The 23,569-nt window shown below is 34.5% G+C and overlaps 1 protein-coding gene across 1 annotated transcript in view; it reads right to left on the bottom strand.

The window, feature by feature from the left end:
• LOC148946726 (uncharacterized) overlaps nucleotides 1–23,177 on the bottom strand; it is an 80,325-nt gene extending 57,148 nt beyond the window's left edge. The window contains exon 1 of the mRNA XM_089096350.1: nucleotides 23,000–23,177. Within this exon, the coding sequence (XP_088952476.1) occupies nucleotides 23,000–23,086 (87 nt within the window). The 5' untranslated portion in view covers nucleotides 23,087–23,177. The remainder of the gene's footprint in view (nucleotides 1–22,999) is intronic.
• Between the last annotated feature and the right edge of the window lie 392 nt (nucleotides 23,178–23,569).

Raw genomic sequence — 23,569 nt, 5'->3', positions numbered from 1 at the left:
CTTGGTATCAGAATGAATAAATTATTTATCAACATCCGTTAATGGATATGTCATTATTAAAAAATTGTAAGTAAGTAAGTAAGTAACAAACTCTTTCTTGAATTCACCTCTTTGTTACACAATACAGAAATTTAATTAAGGAAATTATGAAAAAAAAAATGTAAGTAAGTAACAAACTCTTTCTTGAAGTCACCTCTTGGATACACAATGCAGAAATTTCCTTTAAGAAATTATCAAAAATTGTAAGTAAGTACAAAATTCTTTCTTGAATTCACCTCCTGGATAAATAAAAGACATTTCATTCAAGAAATTATGACAAAATTCATAGTAAGTAACAAACTCTTTCTCGAAGTCACCTCTTGGATACACAATGCAGAAATTTATTCTTTCTTGAATTCACCTCCTGGATAAATAAAAAAGACATTTCATTCAAGAAATTATGAAAAAATTCATAGTAAGTAACAAACTCTTTCTCGAAGTCACCTCTTGGATACACAATGCAGAAATTTCATTTAAGAAATTTGAAAAAAATTTAAGCAAGTAACAAACTCTTTCCTGAAGTCACCTCTTGGATACACAATGCAGAAACTTCATTTAAGAAACTATAAAAAAATGTAAGTAAGTAAGTAACAAATTCTTTCTTGAAGTCACCTCTTGGCTACACAATACAGAAATTTCATTAAAGAAATCATGAAAAAATTGTAAGTACGTAGTAAATTGTTTCTTGAATTCGCCTCCTGGGTAAATAAAAAAGACAGTTCATTAAAGAAATTATGAAAAAATTGTAAGTAAGTAGCAAATTCTTTCCTGAATTCACCTGGTGGATAAACAAAAAAGACATTTCATTCAAGAAATTATGAAAAAATTCCAAGTAAGTAACGAACTCTTTATTGTTTTCATAACTTAGATACACGATGTTGAAATTTAATTCAAGAAATTATGAAAAAATTCTCAGTAAGTAACAATTTCTTTCTTGAAGTCAACTCTTGGATAAACAATACGGAAATTCCATTTAAGAAATTATGAAAATGTTTGTAAGTAACTAACAAATTCTTTCTGTTTTCATCTCTGGAATATACAGTATTAATACTACATAAAAAATATTATGAAGAAATTGCAAGTAAGTAACTTTTTTTTTCTCTTTATCAAAAATAGTTTTCACTTATCTACACAATTTAAAAATTTAATTCAAGAAATTATGAAAAAATTCTAAGTAAGTAACAATTTCTTTCTTGAAGTCATTTAACAAATTTTAAGCAAGTAACAAACTCTTTCCTGAAGTTTACCTCTTGGATACACAATGCGGAAACTTCATTTAAGAAACTATAAAAAAAATGTAAGTATGTAAGTAGCAAATTCTTTCTTGAAGTCAACTCTTGGATACACAATACGGAAATTTCATTAAAGAAATTATGAAAAAATTGTAAGTACGTAGTAAATTGTTTCTTGAATTAAACTCCGGTGTAAATAAAATAGACAGCTCATTAAATCAATTATTAAAAAATTATAAGCAAGCAGCAACATCTTTTCTGAATTTGCCTGCTGGAGAAACAAAAAAGACATTTCGTTCAAGAAATTATGACAAAATTCTAAGTAAGTAAAGAACTCTTTATTGTTTTCATGACTTAGATACACGATATAGATATTTAATTCAAGAAATTATGAAGAAATTCTCAGTAAGTAACAAACTCTTTTTTTGATTTCACCTCTTGGATATACAGTACGGATAATTCATTCAGAATATTATGAAAAAATCGCAAGTAAGTAACATTTTTTTTCTCTTTATCACAAACAATTTTCACATAGATACAAGATGTAGAAAGTTTAGTTCAAGAAATTACGAAAAAATTCTCAGTAAGTAACAATTTCTTTCTTAAAGTCAACTTTTGAATACACAATACGAAAATTTCGTTCAAGAAATTATGAAAATATTTGTAAGTAAGTAACAAGCTCTCTATTGATTTCACCTCTTGAATGTACAGTACAGATACTTCATTCAAGAAACGTGATTAAACACGTTTTGAAACTACATGCTATTTGCTTGCCTTTCCTTGGCACCTTTCCAAATGAGCGGGGATTTCCCACCGGTTCCTACACATTGCAAAAAAGTGAGCAGTACGAAAACTCCACGTTTTCAACCAGACTGGTTTTTTAGCTAAATCTTTGGAAACAGCCCAGCCTCTATTTCTGACCGTTTAAGTTTTGATGTTAGTGTTGTCAGTCAAAAACTATGACCTTGAGAAAAGAGCTTGACAAAATTGCCTGATTATTGAAAAATGGGAGAAACATCCTCGAAAAGTCGACAGGAATGCCCCCCTCCAGCGCTTTCTCGGTTATGTTGAATAAAATATGCAAAGCCGACATAGCTTTATTTCATTTTTAAGGTTAATTTAGACGAGGTTACGTGCGCGCCCGTAACTTCGTCTAAATTAACCTTAAAAAATGAAATAAAGCTATGTCGGCTTTGCATGTTTTATTCAACATAACCGAGAAAGCGCTGGAGGGGGGCATTCCTGTCGACTTTTCGAGGATGTTTCTCCCATTTTTCAATAATCAGGCAATTTTGTCAAGCTCTTTTCTCAAGGTCATAGTTTTTTACTGACAACGCTAACATCAAAACTTAACCGGTCAGAAATAGAGGCTGGGCTGTTTCCAAAGATTTAGCTAAAAAACCAGTCTGGTTGAAAACGTGGAGTTTTCGTACTGCTCACTTTTTTGCAATGTGTAGGAACCGGTGGGGAATCCCCGTTCATTTGGAAAGGTGCCAAGGAAAGGCAAGCAAATAGTGTGTAGTTTCAAAACGTGTTTAATCACGTTTCCTGAATGAAGTATCTGTACTGTACATTCAAGAGGTGAAATCAATAAAGTACTTGCTACTTACTTACAAATATTTTCATTATTTCTTGAATGAAATTTCCGTATTGTGTATCCAAGAGTTGACTTCAAGAAAGAAATTGTTACTTACTGAGAATGTTTTCATAATTTCTTGAATTAAATTTCTACATCGTGTTGCTATGTGAAAATTGTTTGTGATAAAGAGAAAAAAAGTTACTTACTTGCGATTTTTTCATAATTTCTTGAATGAAGTATCTGTACTGTATATCCAAGAGGTGAAATCAAAAAAAGAGTTTGTTACTTACTGAGAATTTTTTCATAATTTCTTGAATTAAATTTCTACATCGTGTATCTAAGTTATGAAAACAATAAAGAGTTCGTTACTTACTTGGAATTTTGTCATAATTTCTTGAACGAAATGTCTTTTTTGTTTATCCAGCAGGTGAATTCAAAAAAGAATTTGCTGCTTACTTACAATTTTTTCATAATTTTTTTTATGAACTGTCTTTTTTATTTAACCAGGAGGTTAATTCAAGAAACAATTTACTACGTACTTACAATTTTTTCATGATTTCTTTAATGAAATTTCTGTATTGTGTAGCCAAGAGGTGACTTCAAGAAAGAATTTGTTACTTACTTACTTACATTTTGTTTATAGTTTCTTAAATGAAGTTTCCGCATTGTGTATCCAAGAGGTGACTTCAGGAAAGAGTTTGTTACTTGCTTAAAATTTTTTAATTGACTTCAAGAAAGAAATTGTTACTTACTGAGAATTTTTTCATAATTTCTTGAATTAAATTTCTACATTGTGTATCTAAGTGAAAATTGTTTGTGATAAAGAGAAAAAAAAGTTACTTACTTGCGATTGTTTCATAATTTCTTGAATGAAGTATCTATACTGTATATCCAAGAGGTGAAAACAAAAAGAGTTTGTTAGTTACTTACAAATATTTTAATAATTTCTTAAATGGAATTTCCGTATTGTGTATCCAAGAGTAGACTTCAAGAAAGAAATTGTTATTTACTGAGCATTTTTTCATAATTTCTTGAATTGAATTTCAACATTGTGTATCTAAGTTATGAAAACAATAAAGAGTTCGTTACTTACTTGGAATTTTTTCATAATTTCTTGAATGAAATGTCTTTTTTGTTTATCCACCAGGTGAATTCAAGAAAGAATTTGCTACTTACTTACAATTTTTTCATAATTTATTTAATGAACTGTCTTTTTTATTTACCCAGGAGGCGAATTCAAGAAACAATTTACTACGTACTTACAATTTTTTCATGATTTCTTTAATGACATTTCTGTATTGTGTAGCCAAGATGTGACTTCAAGAAAGAATTTGCTACTTACATACTTATATTTTTTTTAAAGTTTCTTAAATGAAGTTTCTGCATTGTGTATCCAAGAGGTGAGTTCAGGAAAGAGTTTGTTACTTGCTTAAAATTTTTTCAAATTTCTTAAATGAAATTTCTGCCTTGTGTATCCAAGAGGTGACTTCGAGAAAGATTTTGTTACTTACTATGAATTTTGTCATAATTTCTTGAATGAAATGTCTTTTTTATTTATACATGAGGTGAATTCAAGAAGGAATAAATTTCTGCATTGTGTGTCCAAGAGGTGACTTCGAGAAAGAGTTTGTTACTGACTATGAATTTTGTCATAATTTCTTGAATGAAATGTCTTTTTTATTTATCAAGGAAGTGAATTCAAGAAAGAATTTTTTACTTATTTACAATTTTTTATAATTTATTAAATTAAATTTATGCATTGTGTATCAAAGAGGTGACTTCAAGAAAGAGTTTGTTAATTACTTACAATTTTTTTTTTTCATAATTTACTTAATTAAATTTATGTATTGTGTAACAAAGAGGTGAATTAAAGAAAGAGTTTGTTACTTAATTACTTAATTAAAATTTTTTCATAGTTAAATATCCATTAAAGAATGTTGATAAATAATTTATTCATTCTGATACCAAGATTTTGTCAATGTTATCCCGTGTGTCTGACAATAGATGTATGCAAATTCCTTTTCTTACATCTCCGACGTTTTATTAGACATTCTAAACGTTTGATATGCTAGCTTACTCTAAAACAAATGAACACATAACAATGTAATGCATAATATATTTTTAATGAAATAATGCTATGTAGAATATTAATACAAAAAATATATTATGATACATTATTAATATCAATGATTAACTTTGGACATTTTGAATCTGTTCCATAAAATAGTTCACCATGCTCTCTCTTGATATTGTAGCTATTGTCTTCTCTTAGTTCGTAATCAGTAGAATAATCATTATTCCATTTTGAGTCATACACAATTTTTACTGGTGTGTCATCAACAGGCTCAATATGCTTTTCGTCTTTGGTATTATTTGGTTCAATGACTGTTTGATCAATGATAGTAACGTTTGCTGGTGCTTTGTTTTTCATCGATTCATCTTTATATTCCATAGTGATATTTTCTGACAATGCCCTTTTTATTTTTCTGGCAATTTCACTGTCTATTATCACATTATTTTTACACAGGTAACAGTTTCGGCACGTAGACAAGATATGGATTACGATATTAGTAGAAGAGTAGGCCTTTCTTTTATTGATCTTTCGTTGAATGCTAATACCCGAAAGGTGACGATTAGATGTATCAGTAGGTAATGTGTTACCTACAACAGTAGCAAGGAGTTGTCCTCTATCATCAATGATTATTTTATGTTGGCATTCTCTTTGAGTGCAATCATCTCTGGAGATCTCAATCTCGCATAACCACCAGCATAAGAGTTGAATTTTTCGGTATTCCAAAGAAATTTAATTCCTTACTGTCATGACAATGCATGCATACATTTCCAATAGTGCTACCATCTGTACTTGTTTCAAAGTTTAAATACTTTTCTTTGTCGGCATTCAATGCTACAATAACCTTGTTATGTAAACACACTTTATTAAAATGCTCCATCTTCACTTTTTTTTAAAGATATGACTTATGTGTTTATCGTTCCACTGCATAAAAAATACTGATTTAATACATGCAATAGATTAGGTAGTGTCAATAACCGGTCATAGAATACCAGTGGGAAAGTCACATCGTGTCTCTGACCAATCACAGAGCGCAATTGTTAGAACTGTAAGCATTTTTTGACATTTTAAGTTATGTACAAAAAGAAAAAAATAAATAAAGTTGAAAAATTTTGAAGTTTTAAAAAAGTTTGAATTAAACACTTTTAGGATATCGAGCGTCTTTACTGAAAAACTACTGCATTACAGAGTCTCTCAAATCCCGTAAAGCTATTTTAAATTTATAATAATTATTTATTTAACAGAAATCATAAATTTTGTTTTTAATAGGATATCAAGTAAATAAAAACGACACGGAATCAGGCAACGGAGTCTCTCAAACCCCGTAAAGTTATTTTAAAAGATACAAGAACTACTTATTTACAAAAAAAAATTCGTTTTTTAATGAGCACTAAGTAAAGAACAACCACACGGAATCAGGCAACAGAGTCTCTCAAATCCCTTAAAGTTCTTTTAAAAGATACAAGAACTACTTATTTAACACAAAAATTTCGTTTTTAATGGGTATCAAGTAAAGAAAAACCACACGGAATCAGACAACAGATTCTCTCAAACCCCTTAAAGCTCTTTTAAAAGATACAAAAACTACTTATTTAAAACAAAAATTATGTTTTTAATGAGCACTAAGTAAAGAACAACCAAACGGAATCAGACAACAGAGTTTCTCAAACCCATTAAAGTTATTTTAAAATATAAAAGAACTAATTATATAACACAAAACGTATTTTTTAATGAGAAATAAGTAAATAAAAACCGCACGGAATCAGGCAACAGAGTTTCTCAAACCACTTAAAGTTCTTTTAACAGATACAAAAACTACTTATTTAAAACAAAACGTCGTTTTTAATGAGCACTAAGTAAAGAAAAACCACACGGAATCAGGCAACTGAGTCTCTCAAACCTCTTTTAAAAGATACAAAAACTCGCTTTTTGAACGAACACCATGTAAAGAAAAAATCACACTGGCTTAAAACAACAGAGCTCCTCAAACCCCGTAAAGCCATTTTAAAAGGTATAACAATTATTTATTTAACAGAAATCCTCGCCTTCAATTGAACGGAAAAAATATAATAATTATTTATATAACAGAAATCCTCGCTTTCAATTGAACGGAAAAAATATAAGAATTATTTATTTAACAGAAATCCTCGCTTTTTGAATGAATACCATGTAAAGAAAAAATCAAACGGCTTAGAACAACAGAGCTGGGGTTCTGGTAAGGGACCTCACAACACCGTTCAAATGGAGCTTGTGTATTATAACGACCACAGAGTTTCACCCTCAAGTCCTTTTCTAAAATCATCTCTTAAAATGTCTCTAACTGTTTCACCGAAATAATTGCCTAAAATAATAATTTGTTCTGAAAAGATATAATAAAGCCTTAAAAAGTATTATAATGGGGGGACTCAGGAGGCATCGGGGGCGCCGGGGGTCCTTTAGGGGTCCAGAGAACCTTTGCTGTCCGGGGGTTTCCTTCGGGGTTGGGGTTGGGGGGGGGGGGAGCGGAGCCCTTTGGGGTTGTGGTGAGGGATCTCACAACACCGTTCAAATGTCTCTAACTGTTTCACCGAAATAATTCCCTAAAATAATAATTTGTTCTGAAAAGATATAATCAAACCTTAAAAAGTATTATAATGGAGGCTCGGGGGTCTTTGGGGTGCCGGGTGGTCACACAAAATCAGAAAAAATGTTCAATGTTCCTTTAGTAGCTATGCAATTAGATTAAAAATGAAGATATTTATGCAGAGTTTCAGGTAGCTATGGCTAAGTTTGCTAAAAGACCAGTTATTTTCTTGCGAAAACACGCAAAATCAGAAAAAATAACTGAACCCCCCATGTAACTGAACCCCTGTCTAACCGACACCCCGGACCACTGAACCCCCCATGTAACTGAACCCCTGTATAACCGAAACCCTGTACAACTGAACCTCCGTGCTACTCGACCCCATTTAACTAATCCCCGTGTAACTGAATCCGCATGTAACTGAACCCTCGTGCAACTCAACTCCCTCAAAACACTTTTCAGCCATTTCTTGTTTTTTTTTTATTTCTAAACTATTTAAAATTGACAACACTGTGCAAACCAAAACACTTTTCAGTCATTTCTTGTTAAAATTATCCAATCGCTAATTACCCCTTTTTTTCTCCACCTTCAAATGTTCCTTTGGTCATTGCTCAGTTAACACTAAGATGTAAATTGAGTAATCCTCTCGCAATAACAAACCAAACCAGATTATACCCACTTAACCAGATCAAAAATGGCGGCCACACTAATTTGATTATTAATTGGACTTACAGTCCTACATTCACTGGTTTATTCAAAGTGCTATGGAATTCATTGAAAAAATAACAGTTTAAAAAAAATAAAATAAATAAAAATTTATTACTGAGTTTTACCTTCGAAAAATCGAGGTCACAATAAAAAACCTGTCTCGTTGAAAGGTGTAATGACCTGTAGAAATCTTTACCTACCAGAAAAACCTGTTTGGTACGGGGGCCCCTTAGAAATGGTAGTTCCTACTCTACTTATGCCCCCAGGGCATAACTTAAAACGCTTGGCCTGAGCTCTGGGAGGGGGGGGGGCTATAATCCTCAAAGACCTAGTTTCCAGAACTTTCTGCAACGTTGAACAAAATGGCTATCTCTAAACTTTGATTGAATGTGTTTGGGGAAATGGTGGGCGTGAGAGGGGGGTTAATTACTCTCCACTCACTTTCGACTATTAAAAAGGGCACTAGCCATTCCAATTTCCAATCGAATGAGCCCTTTTCGAAGTTTCTACGACAACTCCTTCGATACGAAGTGCCCTGGTCTAAGACCAATAAAAAAAAATAAAAAATAATACATTGTGCCAACATCGTTCTTTACTTAGGCAGCGCTATTGCGCTGCCTATGATAAGGCCACAAAGACAAAACATGTTCAGATGGTATTAAATTTGAAAGCCGACTATACTTTTAAGTCAAAATTTCAAAGCCGGAAACATATTCAGACTGGAGTCAGTTACAAATCATGAATTAGAACGAACAAATAGTTCTTATATTTTTGAGCAGACTTTTTCATTAGTGGGCATTGTCTGGTTCGTAGCCAGGAATTTAATTGGGGGGGGGGATGTTTCAAAACAACGAATACGTGTAAGCTAAATGAGAATTATAAAAGAAAATAAAAAAGTTAAATATCTTTTTTTTTTTGGGGGGGGGGGAGTGGGCAGCAATCCTTTACACCCCTACATACGCGCCTTCTTTCAGCGTTCCATATTAGATCCAAATATTAATGAACTTTGAGACATTCCTCCCGAAAACCACTTGCCAAAGATATGTCGATCTTATCACTAACGGTAGCTATTAATGAAAAAAATCTTTTTGAAATGAAATCCTTTGTCGCTTGTGGTTTTTGCGACAGATCGTTTATATTTAGGGTTGGTCATTTTCTTCGCAAGCAAAATGTCTTATGTAAAAGGGTTTTATGAATAAAATTGCTTAGGTTTGCCATACCGATTTTAAAATCGAATATAGGTCAGTTACGGGATCACCAGTTACTAATACTGGTATATGTGTGTTTGAATGATGTTGCACCAACATATTTTGTTGATATAGCTATTTTTTCATTCCAATTATCATTTGTATCATGCTAGAAATGCCGACAAGCTAGTAAACGAGAAGAGAAATACAGTGAAGGCAGACCATGTGTTATGTCACATAAGTGTATCCAATTGGAACAGCCTCCCGGACAGCTCTACAGCATTAGTGGGTCTGAATCGGTTTCATCATTTGAATCCCAAGTCAAAGGGTTTCTCCTCAGTCGAGATGCAGGGTGAGCGCAGGTTCCATGTGGCTACTATGTCACATTTTTTTCTATCTTTTGATTATGCTATTTAATTAATTAACTGAGATAGTGTGCACAGGTCATTTGACCTTCTAGCAGAGGCTATGTTTATGTTTCATTGTTTTATTACTTTTGTGCATTATTGAAACTAAAGATATCATTCAATTTTATTTCAAAAACTGTAATTCGAAAATAAAAATCGACCCATGTTGGAATATATTCAGTAATGGAATTAAATTAGATTATTTCAAAGCACAAGAATATAAAATAAAAAATTGATTATTTTAATGATGTAGTTTGTTTTGTTTTGGGTTTTTTTCCCACGTTTTTTATCCAAATCTACTTAGACGCTTTGACTGAACCAACATTCAAAGAACCAGGCCTTCAGGCCTGGCCCCCACTCAAATATTTTGAGATATGTTAGATTTCCCCAGTAATTTATTACATTTCTATGTAAGTTGCTTTTTCTTGCTGGTTTCCAACCTATCCCTTCAGAATAGATTTTTGCATATGCCTGACCAAACAGTTTAGTCACCCGATAGCCGAAGTCTATATTTATTGTTTAAAGCGAGCAAACTTTACCAGTTTTATTGTAAGCCAGGCCAATTTACGATTTAAGATCAGTATTAATTAGCCTTAAGTTATGCCTGAAATTATATAGAACTACAAACATAGTAATCCTGATAAGAAACATGTATTCACATTTCGTGAGCCAAGTCCAGGCGCCCGAGGGATTGACAGAGGAGTTTCTGACATCAGCGGGCGTTCTTCGAGGTTGCCTCTTGTCACCCCACCTCTTTAACCTATTCCTCAACGCAGCGCTATCATTTGCTGAAATTGTTGACGGTGCAGAGATTGGAGGGAAGCTTATCGATAAAATGGCATACGCAGATGACATCGAGAAACTCAATAGTCAAGAGCATCTACTCCAAGCTGACACCGACGAACTAGTGTCAGCAACCGAGGCCTTTGGGATGGTCGTTAATATAGACAAAACCTAGGTTGTGTGGGTGTCTGGAGACACTGCTTCAAGAAACATGCAGCTAACAATAAAAGGAGAGCCATTAGAAAATATTGACCCCTGCGTCTACCTAGGGAGCCTCCTAACTTCTGATAACGACTGCTCAAAATCGACTAAACGAAGACTCGGCCTGGCAAGCGCCAGCTTCAGGAACCTTTTGCCAATCTGGAAAAACAAGACTCTGTCAACTTCTCTGATGGTGCGACTCTTCAACTCTCTCATAATCCCAATAGCTTTATACTCGAGTGTAACTTGGTCAATAAAGGCTGATGATGAGCGAAGAATTTCCGCTTTTGAAACTAAATGCCTTAGATGCTTTGCGGGATTACCTACATTGACCGGGTCTCAAATGACAACCTCCGAAAACTACTCCGTTGTCCCCGCGCCATCATGGACCGGGTCAGATCCAGCGAATGTTGGCCAACCGTCTTTCAAAAATCACATTCGAAGGACGGGTTCACGGCACGCACCCCAGAGCCAACCTCGTAAGAGATGGATCGACAATTTCCCGGCCAATAACTTCCCCCAGCTACTTCGTCTAGCGCCAGACAGATCGAACTATCGTCGCCACATTCATCATTTGCTAAGAAGAAAAGAAGCCCCAGCACAGCCACAAAGGCCGGACGGGACTTAAGTCAAAGTAAGTCAAGTCATTTTCTAGATGTGTATTAATTAGATTTTTCTAATGATTCTTTTTTTTCTTGATGATTATTATTTTTTGTATGATCTTGCTGTTAATTTTCTTCACCGCAGTATTGAAAAAAAAACATCAGCTGGTGCGCGGTCAACTAAAACAGCAGGGTCTATATTTTGAGTTGGTACAATTATGGTCTTTCCTCGATGAATAGAAAAAACACAAGTACGTTTGAATAAACAAAACCTATAGAAGCGGATGATACCGTCGCCAGTTGGTAGAAAATAAATTTTTTTCTGATTGTTTGCCATTCAAATCTTTGAACAGTAATTTTTCCCGCTAAAAGCTCCAAATATTATTTTCGTTATCCTGTAAAATTATAAGAATGTAAGTTATGTCCTTTCGTTATGGAGGTTAATAGTATTTTATCTACGAATTCCAAGAATTCCATAGCATCAAACATCTTTTCACTTTAAATCGTTGGTTACTTATCCTTAACTTAGCTAATGACCAAACACCTCCACCCCTTAGAGTTTATTCCTGAAAGGTGGGTCCCAGCACATGTTCCCCCAAATCCTCAGATCCCAAACCCTACAATATCATCTCACCGAGCCACGTATGCCCGAGTCTCCCTCTCCCGATTATCATAATTCGAGAAGTGATTTCCTCGGTTTGAATTACTTTTGGGTCTCCTCACCCCTAGAATATAAAAAAAGTCGTCACAATTTAAACTAGCCTATGGACGAAGCAGAACCAAAGTTTGTCAGAGGGAGGGCTCACCCTCTCCCACAACTCAGCAAGCCAAAAATATAAAAATGGTAGGATTCGAGAATCTTCCGAGTAATTAAGTCTCCCTGGCTAGCCCAGGATAAGGGTAAGTTTTATAAAGAGCCCCCTCTTAAGTCTGCATGGGCGTAGGCAGAGATTTGTCTAGGGGGGAGGGGCAGCCGATTCTGAGATGGAAGGGGGGATTTATATTGGCAGTTCACAAAACCTAACATCGCCTGCAAGTTCTATCTCACTTTTCATCAATAATCACTAAAAATCATAAATCACAAATCATCAATTAGCTTCAGCATTAATCTTCTTGGATTGCTATAATCTTATTATCTCCTTACAATACTTTAATATAATAAACCCACTATCCTACTTCCAATTTTCAGAAAACATAAACAGCCTAAAAGTAATTTGACAAAAATCACATTACGGTTAGATAACATCTTCTTGTTCTAAGAATTCTGTTCTAAAGTTTAAATTTGGGCAATATTCAGTATCAAAATTGATGTATCTATGTATCCGATCAAAAATCAAGATTGAATATTGAAACGTAAATATCGATATCGGAAAAGATATTTGGAACTTTCCGTTTATTTCCAGCGTTTTTAACTATCTACCAGTTAAAGTCCAATAGAAAAATTCGAACGTACGAAAAGTTCTCGTTAATACGCACTGCAAATTTTAAGTTCACTGTTAATTTACGCCCATGTCTAACTTCCTCCCTGTCCAAAAAAATAAATAACTGTAATTTAAAAATACTAATCAACAAGTTGAGAAAAGTTGGAGAAAAACTTCATCATAGAAGCCAAAAAAAAAGAAATCAAGAGTCAGAGGATGCGAAAATTCTTCAAAAACTAACGTCTCCAGTACTGGCACAGTCCAGAGACAAAGTGAGGGCTCATTCTTTTTTTCGAAAAAAATACTCAATGACGGGTATTTATACTAGTGTTGTGTATTTTTGAATTAGGATAATCTCAGGGTTAAAACCCTCAATGAACATGAGGGGGACCTTGGGTTGAAAACGTAACCTATGCAAGATGATTTGACAAAAGTGGGGTAGCTTTGAATAGAATCAGAACCATCGATTTATTTGCCAATATGGGAATTCACTAGGAAATTCTTTAGGTTTTAGAAAGGCTTTGTCGAAGACCCTTGTGCTTACGTGTTTGAAGTGATATTTCAAACCTTTGGGATTTCCCCACTGTCATCCGTACCAGTACAGACTCTACTAATAATACGCGAACTCTCAGCTCCAAATCCAATACAAATTTAAAATTGCTCCCCATCCCTCAACCATAAATTGCTGGTAAGCCACAACTTCACAATGTATTTCAACTCCAACTTCTAAAAAGAAACTCATCAGTAATTTGGGAGAATTTGATATAATAAGCGAGGGAAAAGGTTGTCGAAACAGCAGATTTGGAAAGGTCACACTTGTGGAGGTGAGATTCTGGAAATCGAGATTAAACCCTTTGAGCTGTCTGCAAAAATTATTACGTAGGTCTTATTTCCTTGACCTTATAGCTTTTCATTGAATTTTACAACAAAACCGAACTAAATGTTGCAGATGTCTTGCATTTGTTTAACAGTATTGCCATGTACTAAACCAGTGACAAGTTTAATAGGGGTCATAAAGTGGTTAAAAATCACCATGTAAAACTAAACTTTTTTTCATTCAAGGCTAATTTCGTTTGGCTCTAATGGTCATTGACAACTATTAAAATTGACAGAGAGTGACTAATCAGAAATTGCTGAAAAATTGATAATTTTTTAGCATGATTTACTCGTAATCGATGCTTGAAAGAATTCTTAACGAGTTTCGATAATACAAGTTTTTGACTTTTTTTATTCTTTAACTTGTACGTAAGTAGCTGTGTTTACCTCAGGCGGCTTGGCGCTGCATTGAGCTGTTAGTGGTAGTGTAGTAGTAGCTTGACTTTTATGATTTCTTTTAAAATTGGGTAGCATTGGGCATTAAGATTAGGGCAGAAGCATCTCCAGAGAAAATTCGGAGTTTATGGGGGGGGGGGATTCTTTTGTAGATCCAATTTTAGATTTAAGATAACTTATTATTGGGTGTTTAAAAAGGTTTTTCCTGTTTATATTACCTAGATAATAAATTGTCATGTACAAATCTAAAAAAGTTACAAATAATGGCAAGATAGTAGCCATTAAGAACAACTGCAATGCTTGGATTTGCCTTGCTGCCCAAGTTGCGTTACTGGATGTAGGAAAGGTAAATATTCAGCATGAAATTTTCTAATGCCCACGATTTATAGCATCATAGGAATGAAAAAGCTATTGCAAATTTTTGGCATGGGAATATTCATTGTAGATTCTATTAAGGTATTAAGGTTAACTCGTTAGGTATTAAGAGGTATTAATAAGGTATTAAGATTCTATTAAGGTATTAAGGTTAACTCGTGCTTGTAGGCAGCCTTTGCCTTAAATACTTACCTAGGATATTTTTCGTGATCCAATGAATCCTGTTGCTTACAATTGATGACAAAATTTGTTTCTAGCAGTCGCTGGCGAAAATCGTCAGCAAAACGAAACAATGTTCACCAAAAATATACTTGTTGGGAAAAGCGATCGTGGGATTCAGAATTGTCTCTGCGGTTCGTAATCCATTATTGATTTGTATTTCTTTTATGGTTTTTGAATCGTCATATGCTGCTCAGAATTTGTGGGAACTCTTAGAAATTTCCTTTAGAATTTCATACCAAATCACTTATCTCACGGCCAACAGACCGACGATGTTTAGACCGACGATGCGCATTAGTTCACTAATAAAAATTGTTGACAACTAATTTGAGCAACAAAGAGGGCTACGCAATTTGTAGTCCAGACGTTCCAAATATTGGAGTTTAATCGAAAATAATAGTTGTGAAGAAAAAGATGATCTTCGGTACTGGTGCATTATGCCGGCACTGCTATATACTACGTGGAATGTCAAACGGGAAATGGTACGGTCAAATAGGATGAATATAAAATAGTTTAGGAACAAATTTGGGCTATACATTTTCACATTAGGGAGGGGGGGTAAAGCATACCATATATTAAATACATAACCTAACCTAACCTAGGTACCTTCCCCCCTAACCCCCCCCCCCCAAAAAAAAAAAACAAAAAAAAACAACAGTTTAAATATCGTAAACGCAATGAAAACCACGCTTTGCATTCCACTCTAACAACTGTTTTAGTACCGGGTATCTGTCTCTCCAGTTTGAATGTAGCATTTCTCATTTGACATTTCACATAGAGTATATAGCAATACCCGCATAATGCAACAGTACCTGATCACCTCCAATACAATTTTCCTAAAATTAACGAGCTTTGTTATTTACGTCCCTGTTACACTCGAAAAAAAATACTGTTTATAAGGACCACTTTCGATTGATTAGAAATTTAGTTACGAAGACAAACCAAAAGGGCATGTGGCACTAATCTATTATAGTGCCACATGTGCCTTTCTATTATACTAAGATTTTATACAAAACTAATGATCGTTTCTTTTCAACTTTCTTTCTGGTCACAAAATATAATTAAAATGATTCAAGAAACCGCAAACGTATGTAGCATTTAAAAGAAACAAAGACATTTTCCTATAGTCACGCAAGGGTGTCAGCGAATACTAACATGTGTGAGTAGTGAAAGTTGTAGTTTATCTTTATATTCATGTGAATAAAAGGACCCAGCTATCAAAAATTACCCGTGACTTTGAAAAGTTCTAATTTGAAGGAGAGCCGGAGCAAATGTTGCCACTTAAGCAGAATACGTGTTCTGCATTGGTACAAAGATTATGGCAAACTGATAAGAGAATCGGCGTTTTGACATGGGTTTATTACGAACTGACTATTGCTAGTGCCACTGACGGTACAATGTTTCCAAGTAGAATTAGCAAATTTCAAACAAGCTCAATATTTATTTGTTAAAATCAGGATAACACTTAAAGGTTTCAGTTTGGATTTGACTTGAAATTGTCTGGTACTGTTTTACTTAATGGTACACACCGCTATAGACTCTATAGCAATTTAGCATGGAGACCCGTAAAGCGGGTAATTACTATTTAAATTGATCGCAAAGCGTGGTTTCTCATTGAATTTACAATATATACCTGTTGTTTTTTTTGGGTTTAGGGGGGGGAGGGGAGGTACCTAGGTTAGGTTACAAATTTAATATATGCTATGCTTTACCCCCACCCCCCTAATGTGCAAATATCTAGCCCAAATTTGTTTCATAAACCATTATAACCAGGTATCTGTCTCTCACGTCTGACTAGTTTCCTTGATAGAGTCTATAGCGGTGAGTACCATTGAGTAAAACAGTACCATTGTCTTCAACTAGGCAAATACTTTTGTGTTTAAACTGCCATTGGTGTCAACTAACGAAACTAAATGGGGGGGGGGAGACGAATTTATTTTTCAAAATCTAAGGAGGCAAGTTTTTGTTGTTTTCTTCAATTATTTCAATGCAAATTATTTTCTATTTTTATCAATTAATTTCATTTCACGAACCATACACTTGAATTGCAGCAAAAAAACAAAGACGCGCCGCTATCATCGATGCAAATTGTGAATTGTTTGGGAAATTTGGTGAAAAAAAAATTGTACAACAAAATAATGAAATACTTCTTTCATAAAACTATTCCAAAAGTCCGGCCTTTATAAAAAGAAAAAAAAACACACCACATAGGATGTGAGTGTGGCCTAATTTCAGTGTGTGTGTAATCGTGCAAAGGTGTCAGCAAATTGAAACATCTGTAAGGTGGTGAAAGTTGGAGTCTTAACATATGCATATCAAGGAAGGAAGGTAGGACTAAAAAATAACCTTTGACTTTCAAAGGTCAAACCTATGCTTAGCTCAGACATGCAGAAGTAATTGATGAGGGTTGAAAACATTTTGTTTTGAAAGATAACCCAAGCTGTTCTAACTTCAGAGTAAGATAGCTCTCATTTTTCGTAGCAATAAAACTCTTCCCATGGTTTCCTCGCTGTACCTGTGATTCCCAGCGTGATTCCACCGGTGGGACCTGGAAAAATTTTGTTGGGTCATGGGCATGCATGCAGCCCTCGACTGACTATACTTTAGAGCCTTAATTTTGAAAAAAAAATATGTGAAATATATATATGTCAAAAAATATATATATATGTCTTGCAATGACGTTATACATTGCATAAAAGGTATTGTTTTCAGGCCTCATTTTTCATTAAAATAAAATATGTCATGAGGACAACCCCAAAAAATACACCAAGTTAGCGGTCTTTTACGCCTCCTTCAGTTGAATACACGTTTTCTTCTTCTTTATCATGAGAAAAGCACCTGGAATCCTAAATGGGCTTCTTTCGGCCTTCAACTGCATGTTTTCACAGTCATAATATGCGTAATACATTGCAGATACACCGCGTACAATAAGATATTCATAGTACATTTCATGACATAATATATATTTTGATTGTCTCGTCGGAAGTGCAAGTATTCGAGCTGCCTGTTTCTAGCAATTTAAGGCTTACATCCCGGCTGGTACCAATACAACTCTTCCCGCTCATTCTAGCTCTTTTCTGCATAAGGTAGCAATGCTCATCAAAACATTATTTTTTCGACAAAGAAAAAAAAACAATAAAAATACATATTCATGAATCAACCGCCACAGAGCGGGTCATCAATATCAGATAATTTTTTTAAACATCAATTGTCTGTCCGTAAAATGCTTTTTCAGCGGAAGAGGGCAAAGGCGCATCCGCAATCAGGTTAGTATTTATTGGAAGTTTATACTTTTGAGATAGGGCATACAGTTAATTCAAGGAGTACTTGCCACGCATTTAAAGAGAAGGGGTTGCAAGGTTTCTTTGGTCAAGTTGCTTCCATCTGCATTCTTCTTGTCTCAGTAATACTAATAAGGCTTTATTTTGAAATAAGTCCAATTGTATTCAGGTACTTTGAATGTTGGAACCAAAACAGGACAGGGCTTTCTATAAGGATAGTGGTTTATAATTGCATCTTTAAGCGTGATTGAACACTTTTGAGCAAGTTGTGGGTTGATAGACTTTGCTGTCTCTGCAGACTTTTTCACTATAGTTGATGCCTTCATAAATGGGAAGGTATATTGTTGACACCCTTCTGTGATTCAACTATTGCTGTCAGTTCAGCAGTCAAAACTGAGGAGTCCAGCGGAAGAGGCTTTTGAATGGTCAATGAGGTATCTGGAATTATTGCTGCTGCGGCGGGTTTATTCCTTACTAGAGATTCATCAGTTTAAACAAGTAGATGGCTCTTGAAATGTGTAGCTTTTTTTCTTCAAAATTCAGGTTTATTAGTTTATATGAGATACTCTCCCTTTGGTCTTGTATAAGCTCAAGACTCAAATCTGGTGGATGAAACTTCCATGGAAGATGAAACTTAAAAGAATTGATCTGAATTTATCCATTCACCAGTTTGGACAAAATCAATCCCTATTTGATTCTGCTGCTTAGCGCTCCCGGGACAAAGAGTGAAAATAGGGTGTCGCTCCCTTTAAGTTTGAATCCTGGTATAATATTTGAAAGCGGCTTCAGTTATTCTTTTACTTGTAGATACAACACCTGCTAGTTTCCTGGTATGTTCACGTAAAATTTGAATAACAAAATTTGAACATTACAAGGGGGGCACCAGGATTTTCAAAATCCCTAGGTAGGGCATGACCCTAAATTGATAGGGAATCACAATGCTATAATCCAATCGCATTCAGGATCAGCAATATTAACTTACTCTAGAAACGTTTTGTTTTTCTTAGACCCCGTTTCGTCCATAAAGTTATTAAGTTTTGTTGCTGCAAGGTCATTTTAAGTAGCAGCTGGTTACCAAGTACAGTTTCTGTAGAAAATCTTGTCAAAAGGATAATCTATAAAATTAATGAGCGTGATTAATTAGGGGTGAAACAAAGAACGACATTGTTTGATGGTGGCAGCAATGGCCTTGTTATGTCCTAATTCATGGAAATTGTCAATGGAAAGAGGTAGGGAGCTTAGAATCCCTCTGAAACTTTGATATTTTACTATTTTCCCTTGACTGTTTTATGTTTCTCATGTAATTTGACTTTTCCCCCTTTTACAATCTCTTAAAGAAGTTCAAAGAGTACTCTGGACCAGCGGCACAATTTCGTCAGAATCCTCGGGGAGGGGGCAAAGTTTGGGCTGATTTTCTAAGTCAAATGGAAATGGCAGTGAAAATGCGCCATATCAAACAGTTCGTGATAACGAACTGTAAGTAAGATGATACGGCTCAATATCAAATAAAACTATTTAAAAAAAGAGTCTTGATAACAATGGATACATCAAAAGAATCAAATTTTTATGGTTATTCAAATATATATAATTCATCGAGTTTAATATTTACTATCAAAAATTATCAGCCTGAAAAAATTAACGTAATTTTTTAAAAGGAAAAAACACCCCAAAACATCAAGTGATTTTGATGAAAATTACGCCATCAGATTCAGCATATCAGGGAACCCTGCTGTTGAGTGCTGGACCCTAGTTTTGTTCAGAGCGTGGTCCTTGCATGAGTTTTTCGTGGGATGGAATGTTTTGATAGGTGTAACTTCATAAAAGTTTCCTGGTAAAGGCATTTAGTCAAGCAATTTTGACAGGGATCTCGAATTTCACAGGGATCGACTGCGGTAGTTGCTGGTTCAAAACGCTTCAGAACTGACCAAGGGAATTGAAAGCCCCGGTGCGTTAGTCGGACTCTTACACTTCGATTTGCAGATGCTTGAGTGAGGATATTTGAGTCTTTGATACCTTCAAAAATTAAGACAAGCCTAGTCAGTCGGAAAACTTCATTTTATGCTGATTCCAGATACGTCGTATTTTTCAAGTTTATTCCTATCCTTCACTAGCAATTCAACCGTTCAAAGACGTGAATGACTAAGTTAATAAAATAAATCACAGAAATATTTCAAAGAGAAGATTTGCTAGAGACTTTGGGTTTAATACACCATTCAGCCGATGAAAATTACGTTTTGGTGTTGGTATTTGTTCTTGAATATATTTTTTTTTTCTTTTCAAAACACATTTACAAGGTTTTGGTTACTATAGGCTTCAGTTCGTTCTTTACTAGGTTTCGGCAGATATCACAGTAAACCAGATTAAATTATAAACCAGATTAAACTGGTTTATAAGCCCCCCCCCCACCAGATTAATTATCTTAGGTGTAATGTTGCATATAATATCGAACCTTTTAGGTTTGAAAAACTTTTTGTCTCCTTGAATAAAAAAAGCAAAAAAAAAGCATATATTTCCATAGAGAAGAATTATCACTGGTATGTTTCTTTTCTTTTGTTGTGGGCTGATCACTAAACTAGTGGTTTGTTTGGACAAAAGCCCTGAGTTATTCAGTGTCATTTTTTTTTCTTTTTCATGTAAAAACAGAGACCAGGACACCAGGAAGTGCCGCTTTTCGCCATTCTTGGCTGTTGAACGATACAATTGAATGAGAAAATGCCAAAAACATTCCAAGTTATCCTATAAGTTTAGCATGATTTAAAAGTTTAAATCAAATGATTGATTTCAAATGGCTTGATGAAGTGGGCAGTATGCAGCTAAGGATACAGCTTTATCTTATTTTAATATAAAATATTCTCCTATACTCAATATTGACATGAAAATTGTTAAAAGCATTAGACATGTGTTCAGAGCTATATCCAGAAGTTTCGTTGGGGGGGGGGGTATTAAGACAACACCCCATCATGAACTGCGTCAAAGAAGAAAAATTTTGAGGAGAGGGACTCAGACCGTTAACTCCCTTGGAAGAGGCTCTGTATGCTAGTCTTAAAGTTGACATCTTTGGATACAAAATGGTTTTTACAAGGGCTAAACAGATTGTGATTTTTACAAAAGGAACCTATCCAGAATTCCAAATATAAAAAAAGAACAAATATCGGCAATTATCTTTTATGGCCACCCCACTCAAGTTCTTGGTCTGACAAAACCGGTTTCTTTCTGTATGCACTCGTTGATAATCAGCTTAGCGCAAGAGAGTGTATATACGCTACAATGTAGGTATATTTCAATTAAATATTTTATTTGATATTTTGGTTAGGTTAGGTTAGAAACCATTTTATATAATGTGTTATTGGGGGCCTGCTTTCCATAATCCTCTGTTATAGTTTCCATAATTGTGTTAATGAAGTGTTGTATTTTCGTCATACTTAGGCATATTTCGGTACTTTCCCATTATATGGGCACTTCTAAAAAGTCAAGTTTGGTTAATGCTAATGAAATAAAATAAAATGGGATGCATATATAATAGTTTATAAGCAAATTTGGGCTATATATTTACACATTAGGGGGTAGGGTGGGTTAAAGCATTGCATATATTAAATACGTAACCTAACCTAGGTACCTTTTCTCCCCCTAAACCCCCCCAAAGAAACAGTTTTAAATATTGTAAATTCAATGAAAAACCACGCTCTTCGATCAATTTAAATAACAATTACCCGCTTTACGAGTCTCCATCACTGCATTCATTCGACTGTCTATAGCCGAAGTGCCCATATAATGGGAAATTACCTATATTTCATTAGAATGAACCTAACTTCACTTCTTGATTGGGGTAGCTGTAAGAGATTATTACCCAAATATTAATGGTGTGATACATTCAAGTTTGATATGGTAGATTATAATGCACAGAACCTTTAAAGCAGGCACATATAATGTTTTTTCGGGAGGGGGGGCTAAAGAATAATAAAGAAAATTATTGATAATTTTAAAAAGAATGTGCCTAGTATTTTCGAAAAACTTTGGATTTCAGGGGGGCCGGACTCTCCCCTCTGTTTAAGTTTCTTCTTTAATGCTTATTACCGCTTTATTTATTTCCAAATTCGGTACTCGTTAATTATAGTGACCACACCAATATTTGGACAGTGTGAAGCTAGAAAAGAATTTCTACTTCATAATATGTAGAACAATTGTAGCTAACACATTTCATATGCATAACTGATATACTTTAACCCACCCCGTCTATTGTGCAAATATATTGCCTGAATTACAAAAGTCCCATGCATTCTGTCTCTATCACTTGTTTTTTCCGTTTCTTGTTTTGTCACAGCCATTCAATTTAAAGACACAAGGGTTAGAACAAAAGCATTGGGAAAATAGATAGGAAATACATAATTTGGGTTTTATTTGGACATTAGGGGGGGAGTATAGCGCGTCTGTATGCAAAATGTGTTAGCTACGATGGTACTTTTGCATTATATGCTACACACGAAAGAAGTCAAGTTTGGTTAATGTTAATGAAATAAAATAAAGTACGATGAATATATAGTAGTTTAGAAACAAATTTGGGCTATATTTTTGCGCATTAGGGGAGTGGGGATATTACATAGCATATATTAAATACGTAACCTAACCTAGGTACCTCCCCCCCAAAGAACAATCGTTTAAATATTGTAAACTCGATAAGAAACCTCGCTTTTCAGTCAATTTAGATAGCAAATACCCGTTTGACGGGTATCCATGTCTGGTTTGCTTTTACAGTCTATAGCGCTGTGTAGCATATAATGCACAAGTATCGCTACAATTATTCTCCATATTATGAAGCAAGAATTGTTTTCTAACTTCACTTCTTCGGTTTGGTCGCTATAATGAACAAATACCCCAAATTCTAATTACCCTCAGAATATAGGTTTTTGATGTTCTTTTTACATTCAGGTTTCAGGACATGGTCCCTTTCTGTAGTTAGCGATTCAACTATGAACCAACCGCAGTTTAAATTTCCCAAATATTTTTTCCTTATATGATCACAATTCAAAAACCTTGTCTTTGAACAACAAAAAAAACTTACAAACACTGCAACACACACTGCAGTAAGTACGTATCTAATCCATCCCATTTCATATTTCTTAATTCTAAACACTTTTTTGATATCCATTCTGTTTCAATTCCTATTGCCACTATGTTAAACATGCGCAATAGACACGTTAAAAACTAAAACTGGTGGAGAGATAAACGAAAATTTCATTCCGAAAAGCCTTCAAGCGGGTGGCCTCGCTATTTTTGTTACAGATGGTAAAACTAGCTAATTAACAATTTACTTGCTTATTCATTTTCACCAGTAATGACCGTACGTGATTACTCTCCTCAATGATTCTCGTGTGATTTTACCAAGTTTGTTTCTGAATATAGAAGATTAGAGCTTGCTTCTGAAACAACATGTACTTGCTATTTTTAATAGTTCCTTTACGTAAGGAAGGAACAGAAGAAAGGGAAAAGGTGGAAAACCCTAGTAAACAAAAGACTGTGTAACACAGACACTGAATGGTGCTAAGGAAAAAATCTTTTGTGTTAATCAGTGGCTGAAATCTGTGGAGGGGCAAAAGGGAGGGGAGGGCAAAAATTTATTTTCAAAATCTAA

This window comes from Artemia sp. Qi Xiang Cuo, chromosome 11 (assembly GCF_049724085.1).
Source record: "Artemia sp. Qi Xiang Cuo chromosome 11, ASM4972408v1, whole genome shotgun sequence".
NCBI lineage: Eukaryota > Metazoa > Arthropoda > Branchiopoda > Anostraca > Artemiidae > Artemia > Artemia sp. Qi Xiang Cuo.
This window is presented reverse-complemented; position numbering and strand designations above follow the sequence as displayed.